This window comes from Condylura cristata, unplaced genomic scaffold, assembly GCF_000260355.1.
Source record: "Condylura cristata isolate star-nosed mole 26May11 unplaced genomic scaffold, ConCri1.0 scaffold00025, whole genome shotgun sequence".
Taxonomy (NCBI): domain Eukaryota; kingdom Metazoa; phylum Chordata; class Mammalia; order Eulipotyphla; family Talpidae; genus Condylura; species Condylura cristata.
In genome coordinates this window covers 20,612,202-20,635,485 of record NW_004567126.1, presented here as the reverse complement: position 1 = coordinate 20,635,485, position 23,284 = coordinate 20,612,202, and the positions used below count along the sequence as shown (strand labels likewise).

The 23,284-nt window shown below is 58.4% G+C and overlaps 2 protein-coding genes across 8 annotated transcripts; both read left to right on the top strand.

The window, feature by feature from the left end:
- Window positions 1-1,140: 1,140 nt before the first annotated feature.
- Window positions 1,141-16,687, top strand: SIDT2 (SID1 transmembrane family, member 2). Of its 5 annotated transcripts, none has more exons than XM_012729559.1 (28): window positions 1,295-1,846; window positions 3,381-3,502; window positions 3,797-3,961; window positions 4,049-4,094; window positions 4,451-4,552; window positions 4,658-4,741; window positions 6,061-6,160; window positions 6,356-6,421; window positions 7,350-7,443; window positions 7,751-7,803; window positions 8,113-8,124; window positions 8,473-8,544; window positions 8,682-8,747; window positions 8,936-8,998; window positions 9,780-9,898; window positions 10,213-10,286; window positions 10,376-10,442; window positions 10,921-10,994; window positions 11,143-11,266; window positions 11,477-11,594; window positions 12,018-12,154; window positions 12,395-12,503; window positions 12,757-12,833; window positions 13,030-13,076; window positions 13,328-13,433; window positions 13,974-14,084; window positions 15,100-15,213; window positions 15,302-16,687. In XM_012729559.1, the coding sequence occupies exons 1-28, from the start codon at window positions 1,664-1,666 to the stop codon at window positions 15,362-15,364; spliced, it is 2,568 nt and encodes an 855-aa protein (XP_012585013.1). In that variant the 5' UTR covers window positions 1,295-1,663; the 3' UTR covers window positions 15,365-16,687. The 5 variants fall into 5 exon arrangements, with proteins under 5 accessions (XP_004689286.1, XP_012585013.1, XP_004689285.1 ...); XM_012729561.1 differs by having other exon boundaries at window positions 1,765-1,846; window positions 3,381-3,479; XM_004689228.2 differs by lacking the exon at window positions 8,113-8,124 and having other exon boundaries at window positions 1,664-1,846.
- TAGLN (transgelin) lies at window positions 15,586-23,245 on the top strand. 3 transcript variants are annotated; one of them, XM_012729562.1, is made up of 6 exons: window positions 18,420-18,478; window positions 21,510-21,511; window positions 21,559-21,750; window positions 21,859-22,036; window positions 22,291-22,393; window positions 22,710-23,245. In XM_012729562.1, exons 3-6 carry the CDS (start codon window positions 21,571-21,573, stop codon window positions 22,852-22,854), a joined length of 606 nt encoding a protein of 201 aa, XP_012585016.1. In that variant the 5' UTR covers window positions 18,420-18,478; window positions 21,510-21,511; window positions 21,559-21,570; the 3' UTR covers window positions 22,855-23,245. The 3 variants fall into 3 exon arrangements, with proteins under 3 accessions (XP_012585017.1, XP_004689284.1, XP_012585016.1); XM_012729563.1 differs by lacking the exons at window positions 18,420-18,478; window positions 21,510-21,511 and adding an exon at window positions 15,586-15,658; XM_004689227.2 differs by lacking the exon at window positions 21,510-21,511 and having other exon boundaries at window positions 18,403-18,478.
- The last annotated feature ends 39 nt before the right edge of the window (window positions 23,246-23,284 follow it).

Genomic DNA, 23,284 nt, shown 5'->3' with positions numbered 1-23,284 from the left:
ATTCAGTAACCGGAGGAGGGGTCTGTACGCATTTTAAGCAGGCATAGAGGCAGACTTGGAGTTCTGGGAGTTCCCACCCTCAGCCCCAGCCTGAGCTTTTTCAGTACTGTCACAGTACCAACCAGCCTGTAGCCGAGCTTCTGTGGTTCTCAATGTGGGGTTCTTAAAAGCTCTGGCACCAGGTAGACCTGCTGAGTTACAGCAGGCTGTCAGTGAGGAGCTCTAGCTCAGGGTAGACTACTAGAGTTCCAGCTTCACTGGCAAGATGAGGAAGGGGGTCACCCTGAGAGAAAGTGAAAGCCAAGTGGAATGTGGAAGTCCTACACTGACTCTCCAAACAGGGCCACGGAGGGCACATTTATTTCTTTACTTTAAAGATTTGCTTATGCATACAAGAGCTGAAGTGTAGGCCACAGGTGTTGGGGACAGAGTGGGGAGCAGAACAGGTGCATCCACCCAAATACTGCTAAGGGGCGCAGCGGGTGGTCGGGAGAGCTCTGCCGAGCCATGTGGGTCACCCCCCTTCCCAGGGATTGAACTGTGTGGTACTGAGACTTAATGCCATGGGCCACCAGGAGGCCCCAGAGGGCTCATTTATGAAGGTCCCTCTTGTTACCCTGAGGATCCTTCAATTACGAGAGGACTGATAGTCCTAGGGTACTTCGGGAGCTTATAGATCATCAAAGTGAGGATTCTAACCTGGGGAAAAGTACAACAGATTGACTCTGTAAGAACTACTCTGACCATCACAAGTTTGCGTTCAGTTTGCCTCATCTCAGAGTTTCTTGCAGGAGGGGAAACAGTGAGTCACTGATGTCGAGAATTATTTGTGTCTTATACGTTTGGCTCTTTCACTTTCCTTTCGCCTTGACCCAAAGAAATGTTGATGTTTTCTATGCACAGAGAGGGGTCCATCTTTAAAAAGAAAGACGGAAGCGCTAGTGGCGCGGCGAGAGTTGGCTCTCGCGGAAGGCGGCGGTGTCTTCCCCGCAGGGTGAAGGCTGCGGTCCCTTTAAGGCCCCATCCGGAACCTGGCCCTTTAAATCTGTTCCAGTTTCCCTTGACGTCAGCGAGCCAGCCAGCCGCCCTGCTGTTTACCGCCCCCCGGCGTCGCACACTTGCCGGAGTTCCAGGCGCAGGAGCCAAGGCGGCCGCCTGCCCTTAAAGGGCTCGCTCCCCCGAAACCCACGCCGCGCGGGGGACTGTAGCCACCACCTCGCACGCCCCTCACCCTCGGACACTCCTCCCTCGCGCCCGCCCCCGCCGCCCTCTCCCCTCCCTCCGCCCCCCTCCCCATTCCCGGCGTCTCCTAGCTCCCGGCAACCAGCCGCCCCTAGCCCGCGGGGCCCCGGCCGGCGGCGGCCGGGTCTCCGGGCCGCGTTCAGCCCCTCGGGCGCCGGCCCCTTCCTCGGCCCCGGCCCCGGCCCTCCCTCCCGTCCCTTCCCCGCCGCCCTCTCGGCTCCCGGGCCCCTGGGAGCGTCTCCGCGGCTCCTGGGAGGGGACCGGTCCTAATCTCAGGCCGGGGTTAAAGTTCTGGTCTGGGTGAGATGCTGGAAGCTGCGGCCAGAGCCGCAACCCGTCCCGGAGGTGCCCAGTGGCCTGTCGCCGCCGCCGCCGCCGCCGCCGCCGCCGCTCCCGCCGCCACTGCCGCCCTGCCGGGGCCATGTTCGCTCTGGGTTGGTCCTTCTTGGCGCTCTGGGTGGCTGCTGTGGACGGCCATCTGGGGGTCCTGGGGCCCAAGAACGTCTCGCAGAAAGATGCCGAGTTCGAGCGCATCTACAAGGACGAGGTCAACAGCGAGCTGGTCAACATCTACACCTTCAACCACACCGTGACCCGAAACCGGGTGAGGGATGGGGCAGGCGGCGAGCGAGCGGGTGGAGCGGGTGGACGGGCCGGGCAAGGTGAGCCTGTCATTCCCCTCGCCTTGCCCGGGGCCCCGCGGACCGCCGCCGCCGGGTTCATTTCCCAGAACGACCGTGGGGCCTCTTGCCGAGAGCTCCTTGGACTGTTTCTCCGACGCTCCCACGGGCCAGTTTCTGAAGTTGCCTCTTTCCCACCTTCCCACCGACCCCTTCCCTTGCAGCAGCTGTGGTCTGAGCAGGATCGGCAGCTCCCCCCCCCCCTACGCCCCCCCACAGCACCCAGAACTGATAGCCCTGGGCTGGGCGCAAAGGGAAGAGCCTTGCATCTGGGCTGCTCCCAGAAAACCCCCAGAGGGGTGAGGCAGGCCCCATAGGGAAAGACTCTGCCCTGGCCAGTTACAACCCAGGTACCCCAGGGAGGTGACCTGGGGTGGTGGCTGGACCTCCAGGCTGCCGTGTCCGTGGGTCCGTCCTAGTCCTCTGCCTGCCTTGGAAAGCCAGCTGGCCTTGTAAGTCCAAGGTAGTGATAAGGCAAACTCCAAGTTGAGTGGGAGGAGAAAGGGAGTTTATCTACTCTGGAGAACCCACTGCATCCTACGTCTTCCCCAGCTCTGAGCTGAGCATGGCAGAGCTGGAGGGGAAGTCTAGAGCTGAGGTTTGGAGAACTTGTTTCTTGGAGATGGGAATGGCAAAATCTGTTTTTTTCTCAGGCTGGGGAGGGATCTGGTATCTGTGGCAGGCCAGGGTTTGCCTGCTTCTGTGAAGTTTGAGCTCCTGCTTATCTGGGGTCACTCTGAGAGCTGTAGCTTGGGTTTTGGTAGCCCATAACAAGCATTCCTCTGATTGTTGCTTTATTTATTAAGCGCCCACTGCCCTATCTACTTTCCTCCACAGCACCAAGAGAGTGTCCCCCTTTTATACAGGAGACACAGAGGTTCAGTGATGTGAAGGAACCTCTCCCCAGCCCCATCCCTTGGTCAGAGCTAAGGTCAGGCTAGAACTTGGCTTTCTTGGCTTTCAGCAATCCCTGTCACCCCACCCCCACCTCTGACCCCAGATGAGTTGAATGGGAGCTTCCTGGCGCACAAGGAAGAAGATTGCAAGGGGCCTTCTTGCTGTCCTCTGTGTGCGTGTACACAGACACTCCATGAGCACCCCATGAGCATGGATTAGAGTGGGGTGTCCTGGAAATACCTGAGGTCTCCATTGTGTTTTGTGCTGGGACGTAAGGCCCTGGGAAGTAAGCTGGGGGCCTGTTGCTCTGCACAAGCCTGGCAGCGTGGTGCCAGCTGGTCTGTAAGTCTCCTTTCCAACTCAGCACAGGTTCCTCCTGGAGACTGGGGGCTGCCCTACACAGAGGGGCACAGCCAGCTTTCCAGCCTGCCCTAGGGTTGGGGGAGAACAAAGCAGTTGTTCTGAGGGAGGGCAAAGCTCCCAGTCTCTGGAGCATGTGTCCTGGGCGGCAGGTAACCTCGCTACGAGCATGACTGAGTGGCACTCTCTGTCATTCTGCAGACGGAGGGCGTGCGTGTGTCCGTGAATGTGCTCAACAAGGAGAAGGGGGCTCCTTTGCTGTTCGTGGTCCGCCAGAAGGAGGCTGTGGTGTCCTTCCAGGTGCCCCTAATCCTGCGAGGGCTGTGAGTAGGACCCTGGGAGCCAGGGAGGGGGGGTAGGCCAAGGCCAGGCCTTTCCCAGAGCCTCACCCAGGACGTTGTCCCAGCCTCAAACCTCCAGGGAGCTCTGATTCTCCTCTCTGTTCTCCAGGAGGCTGGCTAATGGCATGAGGACAGGCCAGCCAGCCTGGAACTTGCCAGCCTAACAGGGGTGTGGAGCTGGTTGAGACCAGAATGGGGAAATTGAAATGTTGCTCCCCTGGAGTGACAGGCCGGCTGGGACAGGGGTCCCGGTTGTGACTCTGCTGTCAATCACAGGTATCAGCGCAAGTACCTCTACCAAAAGGTAGAACGAACGCTGTGTCAGCCCCCCACCAAGAATGAGTCCGAGGTCCAGTTCTTCTACGTGGATGTGTCCACCCTATCACCGGTCAACACCACATACCAACTCAGAGTCAGCCGAATGGACGACTTCGTCCTCAGGTCTGCAGGGGAGCGCAAGGGAATCGGGGAACTAGACTCTTCCCCAAGCTCTGGGAGTGACTTGGGGGGCGCCTCTCTGTCCTACAGGACTGGAGAACAGTTTAGCTTCAATACCACAGCAGCGCAGCCCCAGGTAAGAGCTCCCTGTCAGCTGCCTCTCAGGAGGACTAATGGGGAGCTTGAATGTGGGAGTGGGGGGTCGGCAGTTGTTGCTGGTGGCTCTTCTCTTCACGGAGGGACTCTGGAAGCCGGAGCTCTGGCCTGAAGCGGGTAAGGGGCAGGTAGCATAAGATAGTACTTCCCTCCTTGCGTCTTGGGTGCCATCCTGAGTGCCCAGCCGAGGTCAAGGAGTGGGGCTGCTTATGGCCAGAGCCTTGCTTCCCAGAGAGTCTCCATTGCCCAGTCCTGAGGAACTCCAGTGTCCCCGTGAAGAAGGGCAAAGCGCATCCTCATAAAGTGGGGGTCTCTCCACCCTTCGTATGCCCGCAGTACTTCAAGTATGAGTTTCCGGAGGGAGTGGACTCAGTGATTGTCAAGGTGACCTCCAAGAAGGCCTTCCCCTGCTCGGTCATCTCCATCCAGGATGTCCTGGTAAGTCGCCTGCCCTTCCACTCTCCACCAGTGGGCTGCAGGGCTGCTAAAGAGGGGACAAGGCCCAGGCCCTGCCCCACTCACTGCCTCTCCGCTTCTCCATAGTGCCCTGTCTATGACCTGGACAACAATGTAGCCTTCATCGGCATGTACCAGACCATGACCAAGAAGGCAGCCATCACTGTGCAGGTAGGAAGCTCGCCTGACCTAATGAGGGATGTGGCCAGGTGATTAGCTTTCTAAACCCTTGTCTTTTTTTCCTTTTCTGCCCACCCCGAGACGTTGTGTCCCCTAATATACGTGTGAAATGAAGCAGTCCCATCACTCCTTGGGACTGGAAAGAGCAGAGGACCCATCCCGGTGGTCATACCTACTGCATTCTTGGTAGTGAGTGAGAAGAAAGGACCCTGGCTGATGCCTTGTGCTGCCCTTGGTGAAGCCTGAATTCTGGGCTGGGGTCAGGAGCAGAACCCGTGTCCTCACCTCACAGCATCTAGCTTTGCAACTGATGGAGGCAGCAGGGCCCCTTGGCTTTTTCTTGGGGCTGAGGCCCCACCCACAGCAGGGCCCTGTAGGCAGCCCTCATCCAGGTGCTCACCTGGCCTCTGGCCCAGGCTTGGGGCTTGGGCTCTGAGGCAGAGGCCCCGCCTCTGCCTGCTTTCTGGCAGGGTGACCCTACACCTTCCAAGAGGGTAGTGACAGTGCTGAGTTCAGAGAGCTCTTTGTAAAGGTGTGTAAAGTAATAGGTAGATAAAGGGAGTTTAGCATTGATAACACACCTGGGCCTTAAGGGAACCTAAAAGAAATAAGTCCAAGGGAGAAAAAGAAGTAACAAATGATTCTTTGGTTTGTGCAATAACAAAGAAAGGGGTCTCCCTGGTGGCACAGGAAGTCAAGTCTCAGCATGACAAAGCTATTCATAGCTATTGCAGCATAGTTTTGATCCCCAACCCATGTGGCACAGCAGGCCTCTCCTGACCTGCTCACTGCTCCCCTCAGCAGTGTATTTCATTAGATCCCTCTGTTCTGCTCCCCACTCTGTCTTGGTGAATCCTCAACCCCCCTAACACACACATATACCTCTGGCTTTGTACCCCAGTTCCTGTATGCGTAAATAAATAAATCTTTAAAAAAAAAAAAAAGAAAGAAAGAAATACAAAACAAGGGGGGGGGGTGATGAAAAGCAGTTTTACAAAAAAAAAAAAAAAAAATTAGACTTTGACCCTAGAATGGAGGTTACCATTCATACAAGGTGGTAGGGGCCGTGTAGACAGGGCTGATTAGTTTATGGTGGTGACTGGATATTTGGTGAGGTGTGGGATGATACAGTTGCTGAGGTGAGAAACTGTACCCTGAAACCCCTACAGTGTTGTAAACCAGTGTTACTTCAACCAAAAGAAAATGGAAAACAGAGTCTAGCATAACGTCTGGTCCAAAGCAAGTTTGCAGACAAGGATGATGAGGTGATTAGGGATGATGACGATGGTAACTGTCCTCGTGTCCTGCAGCGGAAAGACTTCCCCAGCAACAGCTTTTACGTGGTGGTGGTGGTGAAGACAGAAGACCAGGCCTGTGGTGGTGCCTTGCCTTTCTACCCATTTGTGGAAGGTATGCTTTGTGCCCTGGGGCCGCCTGTGGATGGAGAGGGTGTGGTGGCCTCCTGGGAGGTACAGGAGCCCTGGGACTGAGGGTTGGCTTTAATGGGATTTGGGCTTTGGCTCCAGATCCCCTCAGGCCTGCCCCCACCGCTGTAGCCAAGCTGTAGGCAGCCATTTCTTTGTCAATTGGACATTTTACTTCCAGATGAACCGGTTGATCAAGGGCACCGCCAGAAAACCCTGTCAGTGCTGGTATCTCGAGCAGTCACATGTGAGTGTGGGTAGCTGAGGGGGGGTGGACTAGCCACTGGTTCTTCCTCTCCTGGGCTAGGGTGTGTTCTCTGAATGGAAAGGGGGATGAGGGCCCACGCCCAGCTGCTGGGATGGAAAGGGGGAGTGTTCTTGGCACCCTTCACTGCGGGGCTCCTTCCTTGGCCAACACGGCCTGGCCTGGCCGGCCCAGCCCAGCATGATGAGCTCCAGTCTAGTGCAGTCCATGCAAATATTGCGTCTGGCTCCCTCTCTGCCACATCTGGGCAGTGAAATTTCACTGAGCCGCTTTCCGCCACTCTGTAACAGGGGAAGAGAATCTGTCTCAGTCCTGCTCGGCTATGAGGTTAGGCACAAAATGAATAGGAAAGTACCAGGCCCCGTAGTTGTCCTTAGTAAATATTTACTGAGTAATTGAGTGGAGTCCTTTGTCAACTGGAAAGAATAAGATAAAAATAAAGGATTGTAATGGAAGGGGAAAGAAGCTGCCTCCCCTATACAAATTATTTATTCAACAAATATTTATTGAGCACTTTCTGCATGCCAGGTGCGGTCGTTCCTGGGGGCCTCCTGTCCACAGGGGCAGGAGGCTGCAGCCATGCGGGACACTGAGCAAAGCTTGGGAGCGTGGCACGTAGAAGGCTTCCCGGAGGTCATAGCTCCTGAGCTGTATTTTGAGGGTTTAGTCAAGATGGAGTTTTCAAGAAAGAAGTGAAGGAGAAAGTTCTAGAAGAGGGAGCAGCATGAACAAACCCATCTCAGAGCCTGGCATATTTGGGGAAGTGCCATGTGTTCACACTGGCTGGGCCACACCACTTGAGAGAAATGAGATAGGGCCAGGCAGGGAATGCTGCCCGGAGGCCTGTGTGCACCAGGATGGGCAGCTTTGAAAGGCTTTGGTGTCCACCTGCCTGCTTGCACCCCCACAGCCGAGGCCTACGTTGGTGGTATGCTCTTTTGCCTGGGCATATTTCTCTCCTTCTACCTGCTGACCATCCTCTTGGCCTGTTGGGAGAACTGGAGGTAAAGTGGACTTGCTTTCCAGGGCAGGGTGACTTGGGTTGGGGATGTGGGGAGATGACCTGGCAGGTAATCTTCCACACCATCCAGGGGTGAAGCAAGGCAGGTCTGTGGTCGCTTCCTATGGAAACTAGCCTCGCCACTTAACCTAAGCAGGGAGACCCTACATTGCTTCCCGGCCAGGGAGGCCTGGGAGTCATGGATGGGAGACAGGGTTCTGGGGTAGAGAGGGTGAGAGGCAGGCCAGCCTCGCATAGGAGGGTCCTTCTCCCATCACCCCCTGGTGTGCCTCTGGATTATGTCCTTGCAGGCAGAAGAAGAAGACCCTTCTAGTGGCCATGGACCGAGCCTGCCCAGAAAGCGGTATTTCCAGAAGACCTGGGTGGGGAGGGCAGTTTGCTTTGTGTTTGGGGGGGATGGTTGTGGCAGGTTCTCAGTTGGGAGTAACCCTCTCCATTTGGACACGGAGCTGGGGTGGCGTGCCCGTGCGCCCCTCACATGCCTGCCTTAAAGGTTGCCGCTTGATTTGTTCACTGGGCCTAGCTACGCTGTCTGTCCACCGCAGGCCGTGTGGCTCAGTCTCTGGGATTATTAACCTTTCATTCTTTCTCCCTTTCTCCCACTCTCCCCTCTCTTTCCACCCTCCCTCCTGCTTGGGACCTTCTCTCTCAGCTTCTCTTCTTGGTAAGCTCCAGGTGCTGTGGGCGAGGAGCTGGAATCCAGAGAGGGAGAGGGAGGGCAACCCAGGGGTGTCTGGAGGGGCCTGGGCAGGCTGATGTGGTCTTGTCCCTGCTGCTTGTAAACACATAGATGCATCTGTTCCTTGACTTTCTCTCCCTTTAGGGAGGACAAAGAGTGGCAAGTGTTTCCTCTGGGCATGCACATAGGTGTGGGGCAGGTGGCGGGAGGGAGCTGCATTGCTGGTGTAGGTGCTCGCTGCTACTGGCCTGACCCTCTGCGTCTCCTCTCTCTTCTCTCGCCTCTTGGCCCTGTTTATTTCCAGGCTAAGGGGACCTTGGCTTCTTGTTGCAGGGCACCCACGGATCTTGGCCAACTCCTTCCCTGGCAGCCCCCCTTATGAGGGTTACAACTATGGCTCCTTTGGTACGTGTCAGAGCAGGAGGTTGTGCTTTCCCGCTGCTGATGCCCGTGCCCTCGGCAGCGCCTCAGCCCTTGGGGGTGGCTGCAGTGTCCCCCTTCCTGAGGCTCCTACCTGCCTGACCACTGAGCATTCCCCACAGAGAACTGTTCCGGATCTACAGATCGGCTGATTGACAGCACAGGGGACCTCTCCTACACTTACCAGGGTGAGTGGCCAGGGGTGCAGAGTCCTCTGATGCAAGGTTGGTACTGGCTGGGTGAACTGTGATGGTGGGTATTGCCTCTTCTGCCAGATGCTGACACCGGGAAGGGCCTGCTGTCCACCCTGCCCTCTCTTCCCTTATCCTCTGTTGTCGGGTCCCCCTTCCCTGGTAACTTTCCCTTTCCTTTAAAGGGCAGGACCAGTTCAAGCGGCGCCTCCCCTTTGGCCAGATGCGGCAGCTGTGCATTGCCATGGGTAGATGTGGGGAGGGGGTATGGGCTGCTCTGCCAATCAGCTTCTGCCAGGGCAGTTGACTAGAGCCAGCAGGCTCTGGGGCCAGAAAGATGCTTTGTGCATGGCTTCCCCATCAATGCCCGTATTTGCCAGCTCTTGTGTCTTCTGAGATTAGCGGGCGCTGGCCCCTAGGGTTGGCCGCTGGCACCCCAGCTACCCCCATGCCAGGTGTTCTGCTTTGCTGTTGCATTTGCCAGCACCCTCACTCCCTGGCCTGCTGGGGTAGGGGGTGTCATGTCCTGCCCCTTGGGGACTTTGGTCAGGCAAGGTCACAGGAGGAAGCTTCTGAAGGCAAAAGAGCAAGTTCTCTTCCTAGAGGCAGCCTGTCACCCTTGCCTACACCCCAGGGCCCACTGGGTCTCCACCCAGCGGGTAGCGAGACAGTGTCTCCTCAGAACCCACAAGCCTGGCACCTAATCAGCATGACTTCCACTGAATGTATTCCTGTTGCTGTGTCTGGGGCCTGGGGTCTGCTCAGTGTCCTGGCTGGAAGCCCTAGCTCCCTGAGGGGCAGAGGTGGGGGCAAGGCTGGGCATCCCTGCTCGCCCGTGCCCTTCCCCTCAGGGACTTGGGAGCTCCTTTACTCTCCCAGGGCCTGAGCACAGCTCCACCCCTGTTCTGAGTCCAGCCCATAATCTGCCTCTTCTCACTGCCTAGTAATTGTAACAATTGCCGCAGGAGGGTGGGGACAGGCCCTGGCTTCTGTGCTCAGCAGACAGCCCCCCTTCCCTGCCTCCCCCAGAACGCTCCCTTGACCCGGTGGGCACTCGGCCACGACTGGACTCCATGAGCTCTGTGGAGGAGGATGACTACGACACGCTGACTGACATTGACTCGGATAAGAATGTCATCCGCACCAAGGTCTGACCCTGCGCCGGCCTGCCCGGGCCAGAGGCTGCCCAGGAGGGGACAGTCTGGTTCAGGCTCCAGCCTGTCTCCCCCTGCTGGTAGCATGACAGGGAAGCAACAGGAAAGGGCTTGATGGGGGCGGGCTAGGTTCCAGCGGAAACGAGCTCCACCACAGCCCTCCAGGCCGACTGGTCAGTGGCCACCACCGGAACCCAAGCCACAGAGTTCTGGCCTGTGTGAGGGACGTCCCTCTTCTTTCCCTAACGTGGGTGAGATGGGCCGCTCCCAGGCGGTGGCTGAGTGGGCTCACTCCGGCTTCTCCCCAGCAATACCTCTATGTCGCCGACCTGGCCCGCAAGGACAAGCGTGTCTTGCGGAAAAAGTACCAGATCTACTTCTGGTGAGTGGGCGGAGTAGGGCGAGGTGTTGCGGGCAGGCCAGAGGGGCGGCTTCCCAGGCCCGCGCCTCACCCGGTCGCCCGCCCCTCAGGAACATCGCCACCATTGCGGTCTTCTACGCCCTTCCCGTGGTGCAGCTGGTGATCACCTATCAGACGGTGAGGGGCCCCTGAGTGCTCCCCTGCTGGCGCTTGCCTTTCCCAGCCTGGGACACAACGCCCCAGAGGGCAGAGCCTGTCAGCCCGGGGCTCTCGAGCAAGTACAGGTCTTTGGTCACGAGACCGGGTTCAAATCCCCACTGTGCTCTGCGGGTCAGTGACCATGAGCAAGTCGCCTCCCCGAGCATCAGCTTCTTCATCTGCAAAATGAGGTGGCCTGTGTCCCAGGGTGTGGTGGGGATTTATGAAATGAAACTCCCAAGTCTTGGTTTCTCTTCCCTTTCCTCTGTAGTGTGGGGCAAGAACCTCATCACGCTCACGACCCGGGTTTTCAGTCACATGGGCTGGGGACAGGGGCAGTATGCCCCTGCGCGCACGCCACTGGCCTTCGCGATGGACTGGGCCTGGGTGATGAGGTTCCCTCCCTGGGCCGCGGGCCAGGCGGGTGCCCTCAGCAGCCCCCTGCTCCTGCCTGCAGGTGGTGAATGTCACAGGAAATCAGGACATCTGCTACTACAACTTCCTCTGCGCCCACCCACTGGGCAACCTCAGGTGGGGACTTCGTGGGGGCGGGGGTCCTCCCCCAGCAAATGGCGAAGGCCGGCACAGGGAGGAGGGGCTCTGCAGTGCCCCCCCCCCCCCAGGTTGGGAAAAGTCCAGGGCATGAGAGGAGGCCCTGGAACCCATGTTCCCCTTCTAGCGCCTTCAACAACATCCTCAGCAACCTGGGCTACATCCTGCTGGGGCTGCTCTTCCTGCTCATCATCCTGCAGCGGGAGATCAACCACAATCGGGCCCTGGTGCGCAATGACCTCTACGCCCTGGTGAGTGCCCCGCGGAGGCCCCAGCGCCAGGCCTCCATGGCAGGCATGGCCCAGCCCCGCCCTCCACCCAGTTCGCCCACACTCCACTCCTCCCACAGGCTGCTGCTTTGGGGGCCCTTCTTCCCTGTCTCCCTCCCTCCCTGCCTGCCTTCTTTCCTCACTCTTGCCTTCCTTCCCTACGCTCAGCCTCCCTGTGTCTCCTCCCCCCAGGAATGTGGGATTCCAAAGCACTTCGGCCTGTTCTACGCCATGGGCACCGCTCTGATGATGGAGGGCCTGCTCAGCGCTTGCTACCACGTGTGCCCCAACTACACCAATTTCCAGTTCGGTGGGTGGGGCTTCCCTCTCCCCCACCTGAATCCCCAGCGGTGGCTGTCCTCCACCATCCCCAGGTCACTCACACTGTAGGAGGCCCCAGGGCCGGGTGCACATGTGCTTACGGCCTGGCGTATGGGAAATAGGCACGAGAGGCTATTTCACGCCCCGGCCGGCTGTGTGTCCAGGGGAAAGGCATGTGCAGTGCTGAGAAAACGCACGTGATGAGCTGTGGCCCTAGTATCAGAGAACCAGCTAAGGTGCCTTGTCTGGGGAGTCAGACTGGGCAGCGTGGTGCCGCGGGGGTCAAGGGACTGGAGCCCAAGTGCCAGGTCCCCACCGGTTTGCTCTGCGTGAGGAGGTGTGGGGGCCCCTCGCAGTCCGACGGGCTGGCCCGGACCCCATGCCAAGGCGGGTGGGGGTTTCTGCCATGTAGACACGTCGTTCATGTACATGATCGCCGGGCTCTGCATGCTGAAGCTCTACCAGAAGCGGCACCCGGACATCAACGCGAGCGCCTACAGCGCCTACGCCTGCCTGGCCGTCGTCATCTTCTTCTCCGTGCTGGGCGTGGTGAGGCCGGGACCTGTTTGCTCATCCCACGGGGAAGGTGCATTCGTGTTTAGACACATGCACACCCTCCGCCGACCGCCCCCGGGAGAGAGCCCTGCTCCTTCCAGGGGGCCTTCCCCGGGCCCTCAGAGAGCCGCAGCCTGGCTGAGTGGCGAGCCCCCGCTCCTTCCGGAGAAGGGCAGGCCGCACAGCAGCTCTCCGCGGCCCTCCTTACTTCCATCCTCCCTCGGTGGCCCCTAGGTCTTCGGCAGAGAGAACACTGCGTTCTGGATCGTCTTCTCCGTGATTCACATCACCGCCACCCTGCTCCTCAGCATTCAGCTCTATTACATGGGCCGCTGGAAGCTGGGTAAGGGCATGCCCAGGGCAGGGCACGTGGGGGGCCCCAGGGAGTGAGGGGGTTGCCGGCCTGGGGGACCTGGACACCCGGGACACTTTCACAGGTTCTGCCCTCTCATTGGAGGAGAAATTCTTCAGGAGAGGAGTCATAGGGTGGGCTCCTGGAGAGCCGTGACCTCAGCAGCCCTGGGCTCCTCTCAGTGTGCAGAACGGGGCTGGGAATGGCGGGGGCCTGCAAAAATGAGCTCCCTCCCTCCCTGCAGACTCGGGCATCTGCCGGCGCATCCTCCACGTGCTCTACACGGACTGCATCCGGCAGTGCAGCGGGCCCCTCTACGTGGTACCTGCCAGCCCCCCAGACCCTCTTCCTCCATCTGCCTCTTCCCCGGGCTTGTGTGTGTGTGTGTGTGTGTTTGGGGTGAGGGCAGGTGGCTGAGGGCCCAGAATAGCGGGGGGACCAGCTGATTGGGGCCTTCTTCCACTTCTCTCCCTGTCTCTTTCCCCCTCTCAGTCCTCGTGTCTCTGCTTCCCTCCAGGACCGCATGGTGCTGCTGGTTATGGGCAACATCATCAACTGGTCGCTGTGAGTCTAGCCGTTGTCTGGGGTAGCCTGGCCGGGCGGACAGCTGGGGGGCTTGGCAGGCCACTGGCTGGGGAGCCACGGACAAATTCAGAGCTTTGGCCATGAGACGTGGTGGCATCTGGAGGCCTAGAATTGTCTGTGGGCTTCTGAACCCAGCCCGCATCACGAGAAACATGGGGGAGGGGCCAGCGAGAGCCCGTTTCTTGCTCCATCCCCCCAGCTTCATCAGGCCTCCTTTCCCCACCTTCCAGGGCCGCCTACGGGCTCATCGAGCGCCCCAATGATTTCGCCTCCTACTTGCTGGTCATTGGCATCTGCAACCTGCTTCTTTATTTTGCCTTTTACATTATTATGAAGGTGAGTGGGGACAGCTGAGTCTGCCAGCTGCTCCGCTTGTGGGGGAAGGAGATGGGCACAGTCTTCATGGCGCAGCACAGGAGGCAGTGAGGAACGTTTCCGTCCACCTGCCTGTGTCAGTGGGGTTCGAGGAGGAGAGAGGCTAAAACCTTTGCAGGCGCCCTCTGGGGTCATTTTCAGAACCCCTTCCATGCTGAAGAGTGCCCCCTCAAACTGGGAGCAGGTTGAGCCCCACCCTGCGCAGGATTGAGAAGAGGGGGGGCTCACCGAGCCTGCGGTGGCCTTGGGTCTCTGCGTGCTCCTGCCGCCCTAGGGGCCTCCTGCCAGCCAGGGCCGAGCCCACAGAGGCCCAGCCAGAATGGGTCAGAGGGGAAGATGCCAGGCTGCTGTATGGGCACCAACTGAGCTCTGCAGCCATACGAGGTGATGGCACGAATCCCAGAACTTCCTAAAGGGTCCTCCTGAAACCTGGGAAGAGCGCAGGAGAGCAGCCCCAGAGCAGGCAGGGAGATGAACATCATTCTCTGCCCTCCCTGCCAGCTTCGGAGCGGGGAGAGGATCAAGCTCATCCCCCTGCTCTGCATCATCTGCACCTCGGTGGTCTGGGGCTTTGCACTCTTTTTCTTCTTCCAGGGACTCAGCACCTGGCAAGTGAGTAACCATCCTTGAGGTCTGTGGGGGTGAGGGGAGGGCAGCTGACCAGTCATTCTTGGTTAAACCCCCGAACAGCCGGCTGCCTTCATGCAGCTGGTGGTGGGTGAGGGTGAGGGGTGTTCAATGACCTGCCCGGGGCCACCCAGCTCATGAGTGGCACAGCTATGGTTTACAGCCTGACAGGTCAGGCTCTCACTCTCATGGGCACCTCCTATGGCTACACCTTCAGCTCTGTGGTTAGCACTAAGCCTGACATGGCCTCTTCCTTTGAAACCTGAATAATCTAGTTTCGGAGGGAGAGACTTACTCCTGGCTTACTAGTTCCAGTATGATACATGAGATGAAGTGTGTGGGCAGGACAGTAGAAGGTGAGAGGCCTCTATGAGACAGGACATCCAGGAAAGCTTCCTGGGGGAGGGAGGATTTGCTCTAGGTCTTAAAGACCTGAGGGGTGGGAGGTTCCTGCGGCCCAGAGGAGTGGCGACCTAAGACATGCTCCTGAGGCAGACATAGGGGAGGCAGATTTGGGCATGGGTGAGGGCAGGGCAGGTATTTCTTGGTCACCTCTGTAGCCCCCATGTGTGGCACAGACTGCCCCCCATCCACCCCCCGCCGGATGTCCTGCCAGTGTTTGTTGGATAGAGGCTTTGGGTAGAAGATGTCAGATCTTGAGTCCCACAGGCCGCAGCCACTGTCGTCCCGGGCAGGGGTGTGTGACAATAGTACTTCAGAGGGAAGAAACAAACCCGGAGGAGGACTGTTTGGAGTGGGGACAGAGGCCAAGGGGTTGGGGAAGGGGCTCTAGAATCTCGAGGTAACCCCAGCCCTCTGCTCTTAGAGGGATGAAGAATCTAGGGGGCGGAGGGCAAGTGAAAGCCAAGGGCTTCCCGCGTCCCAGGGGAGCAGCTGGATTCTTAGATGTCCATTTGGCCGAGGGCAGCTGGGGCACCTATGGGGAAACAGGGCAGGCTGGACTGGGGAGTGTGACAGGGGCTCGCCCTGCCCTCCCCAGAAAACCCCTGCAGAGTCCCGGGAGCACAACCGGGACTGCATCTTGCTGGACTTCTTTGATGACCATGACATCTGGCACTTCCTGTCCTCCATTGCCATGTTTGGGTCATTCCTGGTATGTGAGTCTTTTCACCTGAGGGGGAGGCTGGGTCGTGGTGGCGGGCAGCGCCCTCTGCCTGTGCCTGACCCGTGTCTACCCCCAGGTGTTGCTCACGCTGGACGATGACCTGGATACCGTGCAGCGGGACAAGATCTACGTCTTCTAGGGGAGCTGGACCCCTTGCTTCTCTCGTGAGGCCCCGAGCCTCAGCCTGCTGCCCAGAGCCTCGCTAGCGCGGGGGTGTGAGTCCGAGCCCCGCTGCCCGGGCTAGGTGTTGGTGGGACAGCAAGAACTAGCCTGGACCAGGCGCGGACAGTCTTGAGGGTGGCCTGAGCCGTGCAGCTGCCCTCTGCTGCGGAGGAGGTCTGCTCCTCTGAAGTCCAGGCTTTGGCCAAACTGCTGCTTTATTGTCAGTGTTGGGACTGTTGGTTCTCCTTTATCCCTCCAGCGGAGGAAGGAGGCAAGTATTGCCCTGCCCCTCTCATGCCATGCATTCTGTCCATTCGTTCTTCCCTCCCCTCAACCTGGGACCCAAAGCCCGCTTTCCCTCTCAGACTCTAGAGCATTGGTCTGAGACCTGCTGCTCTCGTGCAGCCGGGCCCTGCTTCTCTTTGGGGCTGTACGTGGCTGCCACCACTGCCCATGCAGTCACCCAGATGGTTGGGGCATAGGTTTCTGGGGGCTGGCCAGCTAGTGCCGGCCTTATGGTGCTAAGGCCTACAAGGGGCCCTGGGCAGTGCTGTCTGTCCCGCTGACCTGTGCTGGGGCTGGCTCTTTAGCAGTGACAGTTGGCCCACAGTTGAGGGCCTGACTTCTGAGGTCACCTTCCATCCCTTCGGCCGGACTGGCACCAGGATGGGAGGGAAAAAGCAACCCGCCCCATTTCTTCCTTTGTCCCTCCAGGCTTTTAGTCCTGCCAAGCCCCTGCTGGGGGCCTCTCAGTGCCATTGACACTGCCCAAGAATGTTCCAGGGCAAAGGAGGGGGATGCACAGAGCCCAGCCCGCCCTGCCTCCTGTGTGGCTGGCTGCAGGAGCCCCAGTGCCTAACTGAGGAAGGGGCTCACGGAAGGGACATGACCTCTGCGCTCTGTCCCCAGCCTGGCCTCCCCCTAGGGGTGGCTCTTATGTCCACCCACGGCTGGGTCTTGTTTCCATCCAGCCTTCAGCCAAGTTCTGTGTCCGTCCCCCACACACACGTGGCGTTTTCACGAGTGGCCCCGGCCCTGGGCCTCTGGCTGCTCCAGTCCTTGGCCCCTTCGTCTTACCTGGTCCGTTCCCGATGCCAAGGCTGGGGGGTCAGGTCGGCCTCTGCCTTGGAGATGGGAATGTGTTTTGTTCTCCCCCACCTGTTTTTTAGCTCTCTCTGAGGATGGGGAGAGGAGGTGGTCTGGATTTCAGAACTCCGTTTAATGTCTGTTTCCACGCTCTGGTTGCATTTCTGTTTTCTATGAATGAGTCTGCATTCAATTAAAGAAACAACCAGACACACTTCTTGGCCCCTGACTCATTTCCCCTTTTCTGGATGGAGATTTTGAGGATGAGGGCAGGGTGGGCGCCTCCATTTTCCAGTTCTTCTGGTGTGCCTTTCTCCGTTGCAGTTTCAGTGGGAACACAGTTTCTTGATTCACCCCTCGTTCGCTCATTTGAGCAACAGCCATGTGTGAGGTGGAGAAAAAGTCATAGCCAGCCATCTCACCTGAGACCCCACCTTTCTGACCCACCTGGCCCCCACCCACTTGACTGATGGCTTCACCTGGTCCCCAAGCACTTGACCAGCAGCTTCACTCCTGCTTCTGATAGGATTCCGTGGCTGACTGCCGGACAGGTGCATGCTGAGGCCGAGTTCTGGTGGGGGCATGGGAAAGAGTTTTGAAATGACCCTGGAAGGTCGGTTTAGGCTTCAATAGGCTCTGGAGGACAAGACTGGGGGGGTGAGGGGGGCTGTGGAATGTGGTGACTCCAGGGCTTGTTTCCATGTGGCCAGGCTGCAGCGGTCTCCCTGCTCTTCCCCGCAGTCACCACTGGGGGGTGCACTAGCTCTATGCACCACTATGTGGGTGGCCTCTCCCCTCACTCTTGCCCTGGCCTCTCTCCTGATGTCCCTGGGGCTGTGTGTGATGAGTGGGTGGTGGAGACCAGTGGGTCTCCCTGCCCAGCTGCCCCAGCATGGGGCAGGAGTGTCCTCCCTGCTCTCGCTGCCACCACGGGCAGCCCAAGGCCTTCCTTTCCTGACTTCCTATCCTTTCCTGAGACCCCTGACGCCAGGAACACACAAGATCTTGGTGGGGCTCCTTCTGGTGCGAGGGGGTCCAGTCTGTTTTCCAGGACAGGTAGAGACTGCTGAAGGGAGACCTGTTAGCAACCTGTCAGTCTCCTGCCAGGCCTTAGGGACCCTCTGGATGACTGAGCTGCTGCTGAATTGTCAAATCCAACCCTACCCCCTCCCCCAACAAAAGCATATAAGGAAATACGCCCCCCCCTCCTCCCAACAACTGAAACTTCTCAACTTGAGCAAGTGGGTGGTGCCACTGAAGAGTGGGTCAACAGCCTCTGCTCCCACGCAGGGTCTGAAGGGAGGCCAGGCTCAGGCACTTGTGCCTTGTGCCATGGTCTTACCCAAGCCTGCGGCATTCTGAACCTCAGTTTCCTCATCTGAACAATGAGGTAGTTACGGCCTGAGAGCGCAGCTGTTTGTACATCCCACAGAGCCTGGCTTGTCGTAGGGCCTCAGTGAAGGTTGGTTCCCACCTTCTAGAGCTAAAAGCCCAGGAGAGGGTGGCTGCTTTGTCCACCCCTAAGTGGCCGGTGTCACCACCCCAGCCCCTTCCTCTTTGGCCAGACCCTCTTGAATCTCCCCCTCCTCCTCAACCCAGGGGCAGGGAAACAGGGAAGAAGGAGCGGCCTAAGTCCAGACAGCAGGGAAAGCCTTCAGGGTCCTGTCCATAAAAGGCTTTTCCCGCCGTTCCCGCCAGCGCAGCCCCGCCCCCCGCAGCTCCATCTCCAAAGCACGCAGAGAATGTCTCGGGCAGCCCCGGGCAGACTGCTCCAACTTGGTGTCTTTCCCCAAATATGGAGCCTATGTGGAGTCACTAGGGGGCCTGGGGGTGGAGAACGGAGCCGGCTTCCTCCAGCTGGGAGGGGTCTGAGGGGTGAGCCAGCGGGGGAGGGTGACATCATCACAGCAGCAGCCCTTTAAACCCCTCACCCCGCCAGCACCCCATCCTGTCTGTCCCTTCCAGACGCAGAGCTCACTCCTTCCTGCACACCCCGAGGAAACCTGTAAGTGCATGGTTCCAGGGGTGGAGAGAAGCTGGGCAGGGGGCTATTCTGCGGGCAGGCCTCTCAGGGGACCCTGGTCCCAGCTCCCTGGCTGGGGGTGCCCACCCTGTCCATCAGCGACCATTCCTTATCTCCAGAGGGAGGCTTGGGCCTGGCGTCCTGGGTGGGACAGGACGGCTGGAGACCCACTGTCTCAAACTGAGTGGCCCAGGGCTCATTGAAATGGCCAGCGACTGGGCTGGTGCTGTGGGATCGACAGGGACCTGGTAGGACAGGGAGGTCCCAGTTTTCAGCCAGTCACACCCACTGGATGTGTTGTTGGGCTAGACCAGAGGCTTTGTTGTCTGCTGTCCACCTAGGGGAGGCTCCAGGAGAGGAGGAGGGGCGTGAATCCACAGAAGCTGGACAGCAGTGTCCTCAGGCTCACACCGCCGCTTTTCAGGCACACCCTAACTGCCTGAGGGTGGGCACTCACCCCTGTGCGGGCAGAGAAGGGCAGGTGGGCACTGCCCAGGACCCCTCAGGACTGGGCACACCTGCTACCCTGGGCCCTGCCCAGAGGTTCCCTTAGTGGCTCTACTGAGAAGGGAGCCGCAGAGGAGGGCTGGCCTTCTTGGGGTGTAGATGAGCCACCCCCCTGCCACTCAGAGAGCCCCCTGTGCTCTAATTTGTGTGTTTTGTTTTGAAGAGAGGGGTACACAGCAGTCCTGGGGAGACTGCTGGCTCTGCTTTTGTTGCTGGAAGGAACCCCTGCCTTTGTTTTTTTCTCCGCTGCTGGGCCTCAGCCCCTGGAGGGGAGGCCGACAGAGTTATGGGGCAGGGGCAAAGCGGACCTCAGGCTGGCCTTGCAGCCTGACCAGGCCTGGTCTAGAGAGGCCCTGCTGGGCCGGCCCCAGCTCTCCCCTCCCCATCTCCTCTTCCCAGAGCTCCCGCATGGTACCGCACAGGTCTTCCTCAGGGCAGTCCCTAGGATTCCTCGGAACTCTTCACTTTCAGACTATTACCATGAGAAGGAAGGGCGAGGGTGGAGTGGGGTGCATTTCATCCTCCTTCCTTCTTGGTCAGACCCCAATCCAAATATTGTCTCTAGATCTTGCGGCTGCACAATTTGGTATCCCTGTCACAGATACCTTGATTGCTCTCCCAACTCTAAGAGTTGCGTGTGTGAGGGACACAGCTCACCCCGTTCCTCTGAGCAGGTGGACTGAGGGAGGCGAGGAGGGTGATGGAAGGGCTGACCTGCAGGTGATGGCCACCCTGCCGTCCTAGGGGACGCTGGGTGGTGGGGAAGTGGGGGTGAGGTACAAAGTGGGTGGGAAGGGAGGTCTGGGCTCTCTCCCTCTGTTTGTAGTGAACAGAGCGGAGCACTCTGGATTCACTGGCATCCCTGGCTGGGAGAGGGTGTTAGTGCTGAGAAAATGACTCCCCTCAAGTCACAAATACACAAGTGAGGACTCAGAGAAGAGAGTTGCCCGTGCCCGGAATTTAGATGGGCCCATCTAGTGTTCTTTACTGAAATCTTGTGCTCCCCTCAGGAAATGATGTTGGAAACGGTGCAGTCTGGTGTGGAATATCACTTGTGTTTTTCACCTGCCCTTGGGGGCACAGGATGGCCATTTTGAGGAGCTCAGTTTTGAGGGGCGGCTCAGTCTGCCAGGGCATCACAGGCATTGCCTCAGGGAATGTTCACAGCCCCTGACATAAAGAAGTTTGTCCTCGTGGTGCCGATGGGGACTTGGCTCAAAACAAGTCAGCGTGGGCAAAGGAAGGTTAGGGCAAGTGGCACTGGGTGACTGACCTGGACCCTGTGACGCCATGACGCATACCCCGCTTCCCTCGGAGGGCAGAGCGTGATGGGGCCTCAGTCCTGACCAGAGAGGGTTTGGGGGAACATGCCAACTGTTCCCCTCTTCGGACCATTCCCTCTCTCCCCATCTCTGACCTCTCTCTGGCCAGGGCTTACATCTGGCCCCATTTGATAGCTCTGGGCAGGGAGAGCTCTGGGCAGAAGGTCTACCAGCCTAGAGTGCCCCTAGTGGCCAGGTCGGCTCCTCTTGACTGGCCACATTCATGTCTGCCCCCACCATCCTCGTTAGTGGGGCTCTCCCAGGACTGTCAGCTCCAGGCTGCTGGTCTGGACTGGGTGCGGCTTCCCATGCCCCAGCTGGCAGATGCTTGACTCTGGGCTCTCCCTAGAGGACTCTGGTTTCTTGGTTACTCAAGCTACTACTGTGGGGAAAGCCTGAGGGCATGAGGGAAAATCCAGAGGTCACCATTTTCTGTCTCTGGTATGGCTCCCCTGAGGAAATGCAGCTCCTGAAATGAAAACTCTCAGCGTTGGTGGCTTCTAGACCTTGTCAGGGTGGGTACATGGAAGCTTCTTTAGCTACAGGCCAGAGGCTGAGTTGAACACATTTTAGAGTTCTAGTTTTTGGGTCAGAGGATAAAATTGTGTGTGGCGGAGGGGAGGCAAAGTGGGAGGTAATGCTATAACTTGAGACTCAGCTGGGAAACCACTTCACAGCTCCCTGGGCAAAGACACCTGCTAGCTTTATTTTGGAGGATGGTGGGGCCTTCTCTGGAGGGTCGTCCCATTGCCTCTGGACAATCTTGGCAAAGGAAAAAAAATGCTCTAGACCAGGGATTGCCAAACTGGCCCAGCACTAAATGCCAGGCTCGTTTTGTAAATAAATTTGTGGCTTGTTTTGTAAATAAAGCTTTATTGGCACAAAGCCACACTCATTTTTTGATGTATCATCCAAGTCTGCTTTCCGGCTACTCTAGCAAGGACCACACGGCCTGCAAGTTCATTTACAAAATCAGTTTGCCGACCCCTGCCCTGGACTGTCAAAGATCTGGTCTCCAAGCTCGGAGAGGCTCACTGCGTGGACTGAGGGGGGATGGCCCCGGCCCAGGGTGGGGGTGCAGGGAGTGCTGTGCAAAAACAGTGAGGAAGAAGGGGCGGTGGGTACAGGTTGGAAAGTCGAGTGCCCCTGCACACAGCGAGACCAGCCCAGTGCAGGTGAGACAGCTGTTCTCTGATCCTCTGACCCTGTTTCTTCTGGCCGGTGCTGCTGTAGCTCTCTCCCAACATGGCCAACAAAGGTCCTTCCTATGGCATGAGCCGTGAAGTGCAATCCAAAATCGAGAAGAAGTATGATGAGGAGCTGGAGGAGCGGCTGGTGGAGTGGATCATAGTGCAGTGTGGCCCCGATGTGGGTCGTCCAGACCGTGGGCGCCTGGGCTTCCAGGTCTGGCTGAAGAACGGCGTGGTAAGTGGCACCCTGGGAGGGCCAGGGGCTGTGCCCGTCTGTTTGAGTTGCTGTGGTGCTGCGGCAGTTACTGTGGGCAAGGGCCAAGCTGTGTTCTGTGCCTGGCAGATTCTGAGCAAGTTGGTGAACAGCTTGTATCCTGACGGTTCCAAGCCAGTGAAGGTGCCTGAGAACCCACCCTCCATGGTCTTCAAGCAAATGGAACAGGTGGCGCAATTCCTGAAAGCAGCTGAGGACTATGGGGTCACCAAGACGGACATGTTCCAGACAGTTGACCTCTTTGAAGGTAGAGAGAACAGGAGCAGGTGGAGGACGGGAGGCTGAGGCAGAGGCAGAGGCTGGCGCTGCAGAGCGGGAATGGGCTGTGCTGAGGGAATACCACGCCCACTCACGGGCATCCTGTAGCGCCTGCTGAAGCCTCTGTGAAATCTGGGACAACCTTTGCCCCTGGCTTGGCCATTTTGCGGGGAGGTGAGGGCAGGTCTAGCCTTGGAGTCCTGTTACAGTTCTGACGGTCATCCTTTCCCTCTCTTCTCATAGGCAAAGATATGGCTGCTGTGCAGAGGACCCTGATGGCGCTGGGGAGCCTGGCAGTGACCAAGAATGATGGCCACTACCGTGGCGATCCCAACTGGTTTATGAAGTACGTGGCCACCGGGGCCCCTGAACCCTAAGCTTGGGTGTCTGCCTGAGGGGGTTGACTTGGGGTAACCAGTGAGGGCCAGTGGTTTGGGGAAGCGGATAGCCAGAAAGTAGGAAGCGTCCGGAGGGGTGGGGAAGAGGGTCTCTGACACTTCTTGAGGCTTTCCTTTCTACCCTCCTGTGCTCAACTGGTCTTCTGCGCCTGTGGGGCAAGCTAGCTGAACAAGACACCCGAGACAAGGAAATGGGGTGGAGCCGGGAGGTAGTAGAAGAAATCACTGGAAAATGCAGTCTTTTTCCCCGTTCTCCTCTTCTAGGAAAGCCCAGGAGCATAAGAGGGAATTCACAGAGAGCCAGCTGCAGGAGGGAAAGCATGTCATTGGTCTACAGATGGGCAGCAATAGAGGGGCCTCCCAGGCTGGAATGACAGGCTACGGACGACCTCGGCAGATCATCAGTTAGAGGGGGCCTGCCCGAGCCACAGCCCTCCCAGCTCCCTGGCCTCTGCCATGCCGCCTTCCTGCCAGCTCACCCACACTGCATAGCTCCTTCAGCCCAGCCAAGCTTCCAGGCCTGTCACTGAGCAAAAGTGACCGCTCTTGGACAGCTCCTCCCACCTCTCAGCCCAACTTCTTATCCCTCCACTCCTCCCAGCTACCCTCCACCTCTGCTGTCTCCCCAGCGTGGGCTGAGCAGGGGTGAAGGGCTGGGGGCAGCCTGGTGGGGGGCAAGCCCATTGTCTTCGGCAGCAAATGTCCCCCCGAAGGTCACCCAGCCCAACCTCCCCCCTTTTTTGCTGGAATATTTTGGGGGTTGAAATTCAGAAAAAAAATATAGACATCAATTTTTCTCAGGCCTGGCTGGCAGCGTCTGATTTGCCCTAAGCAGGCTT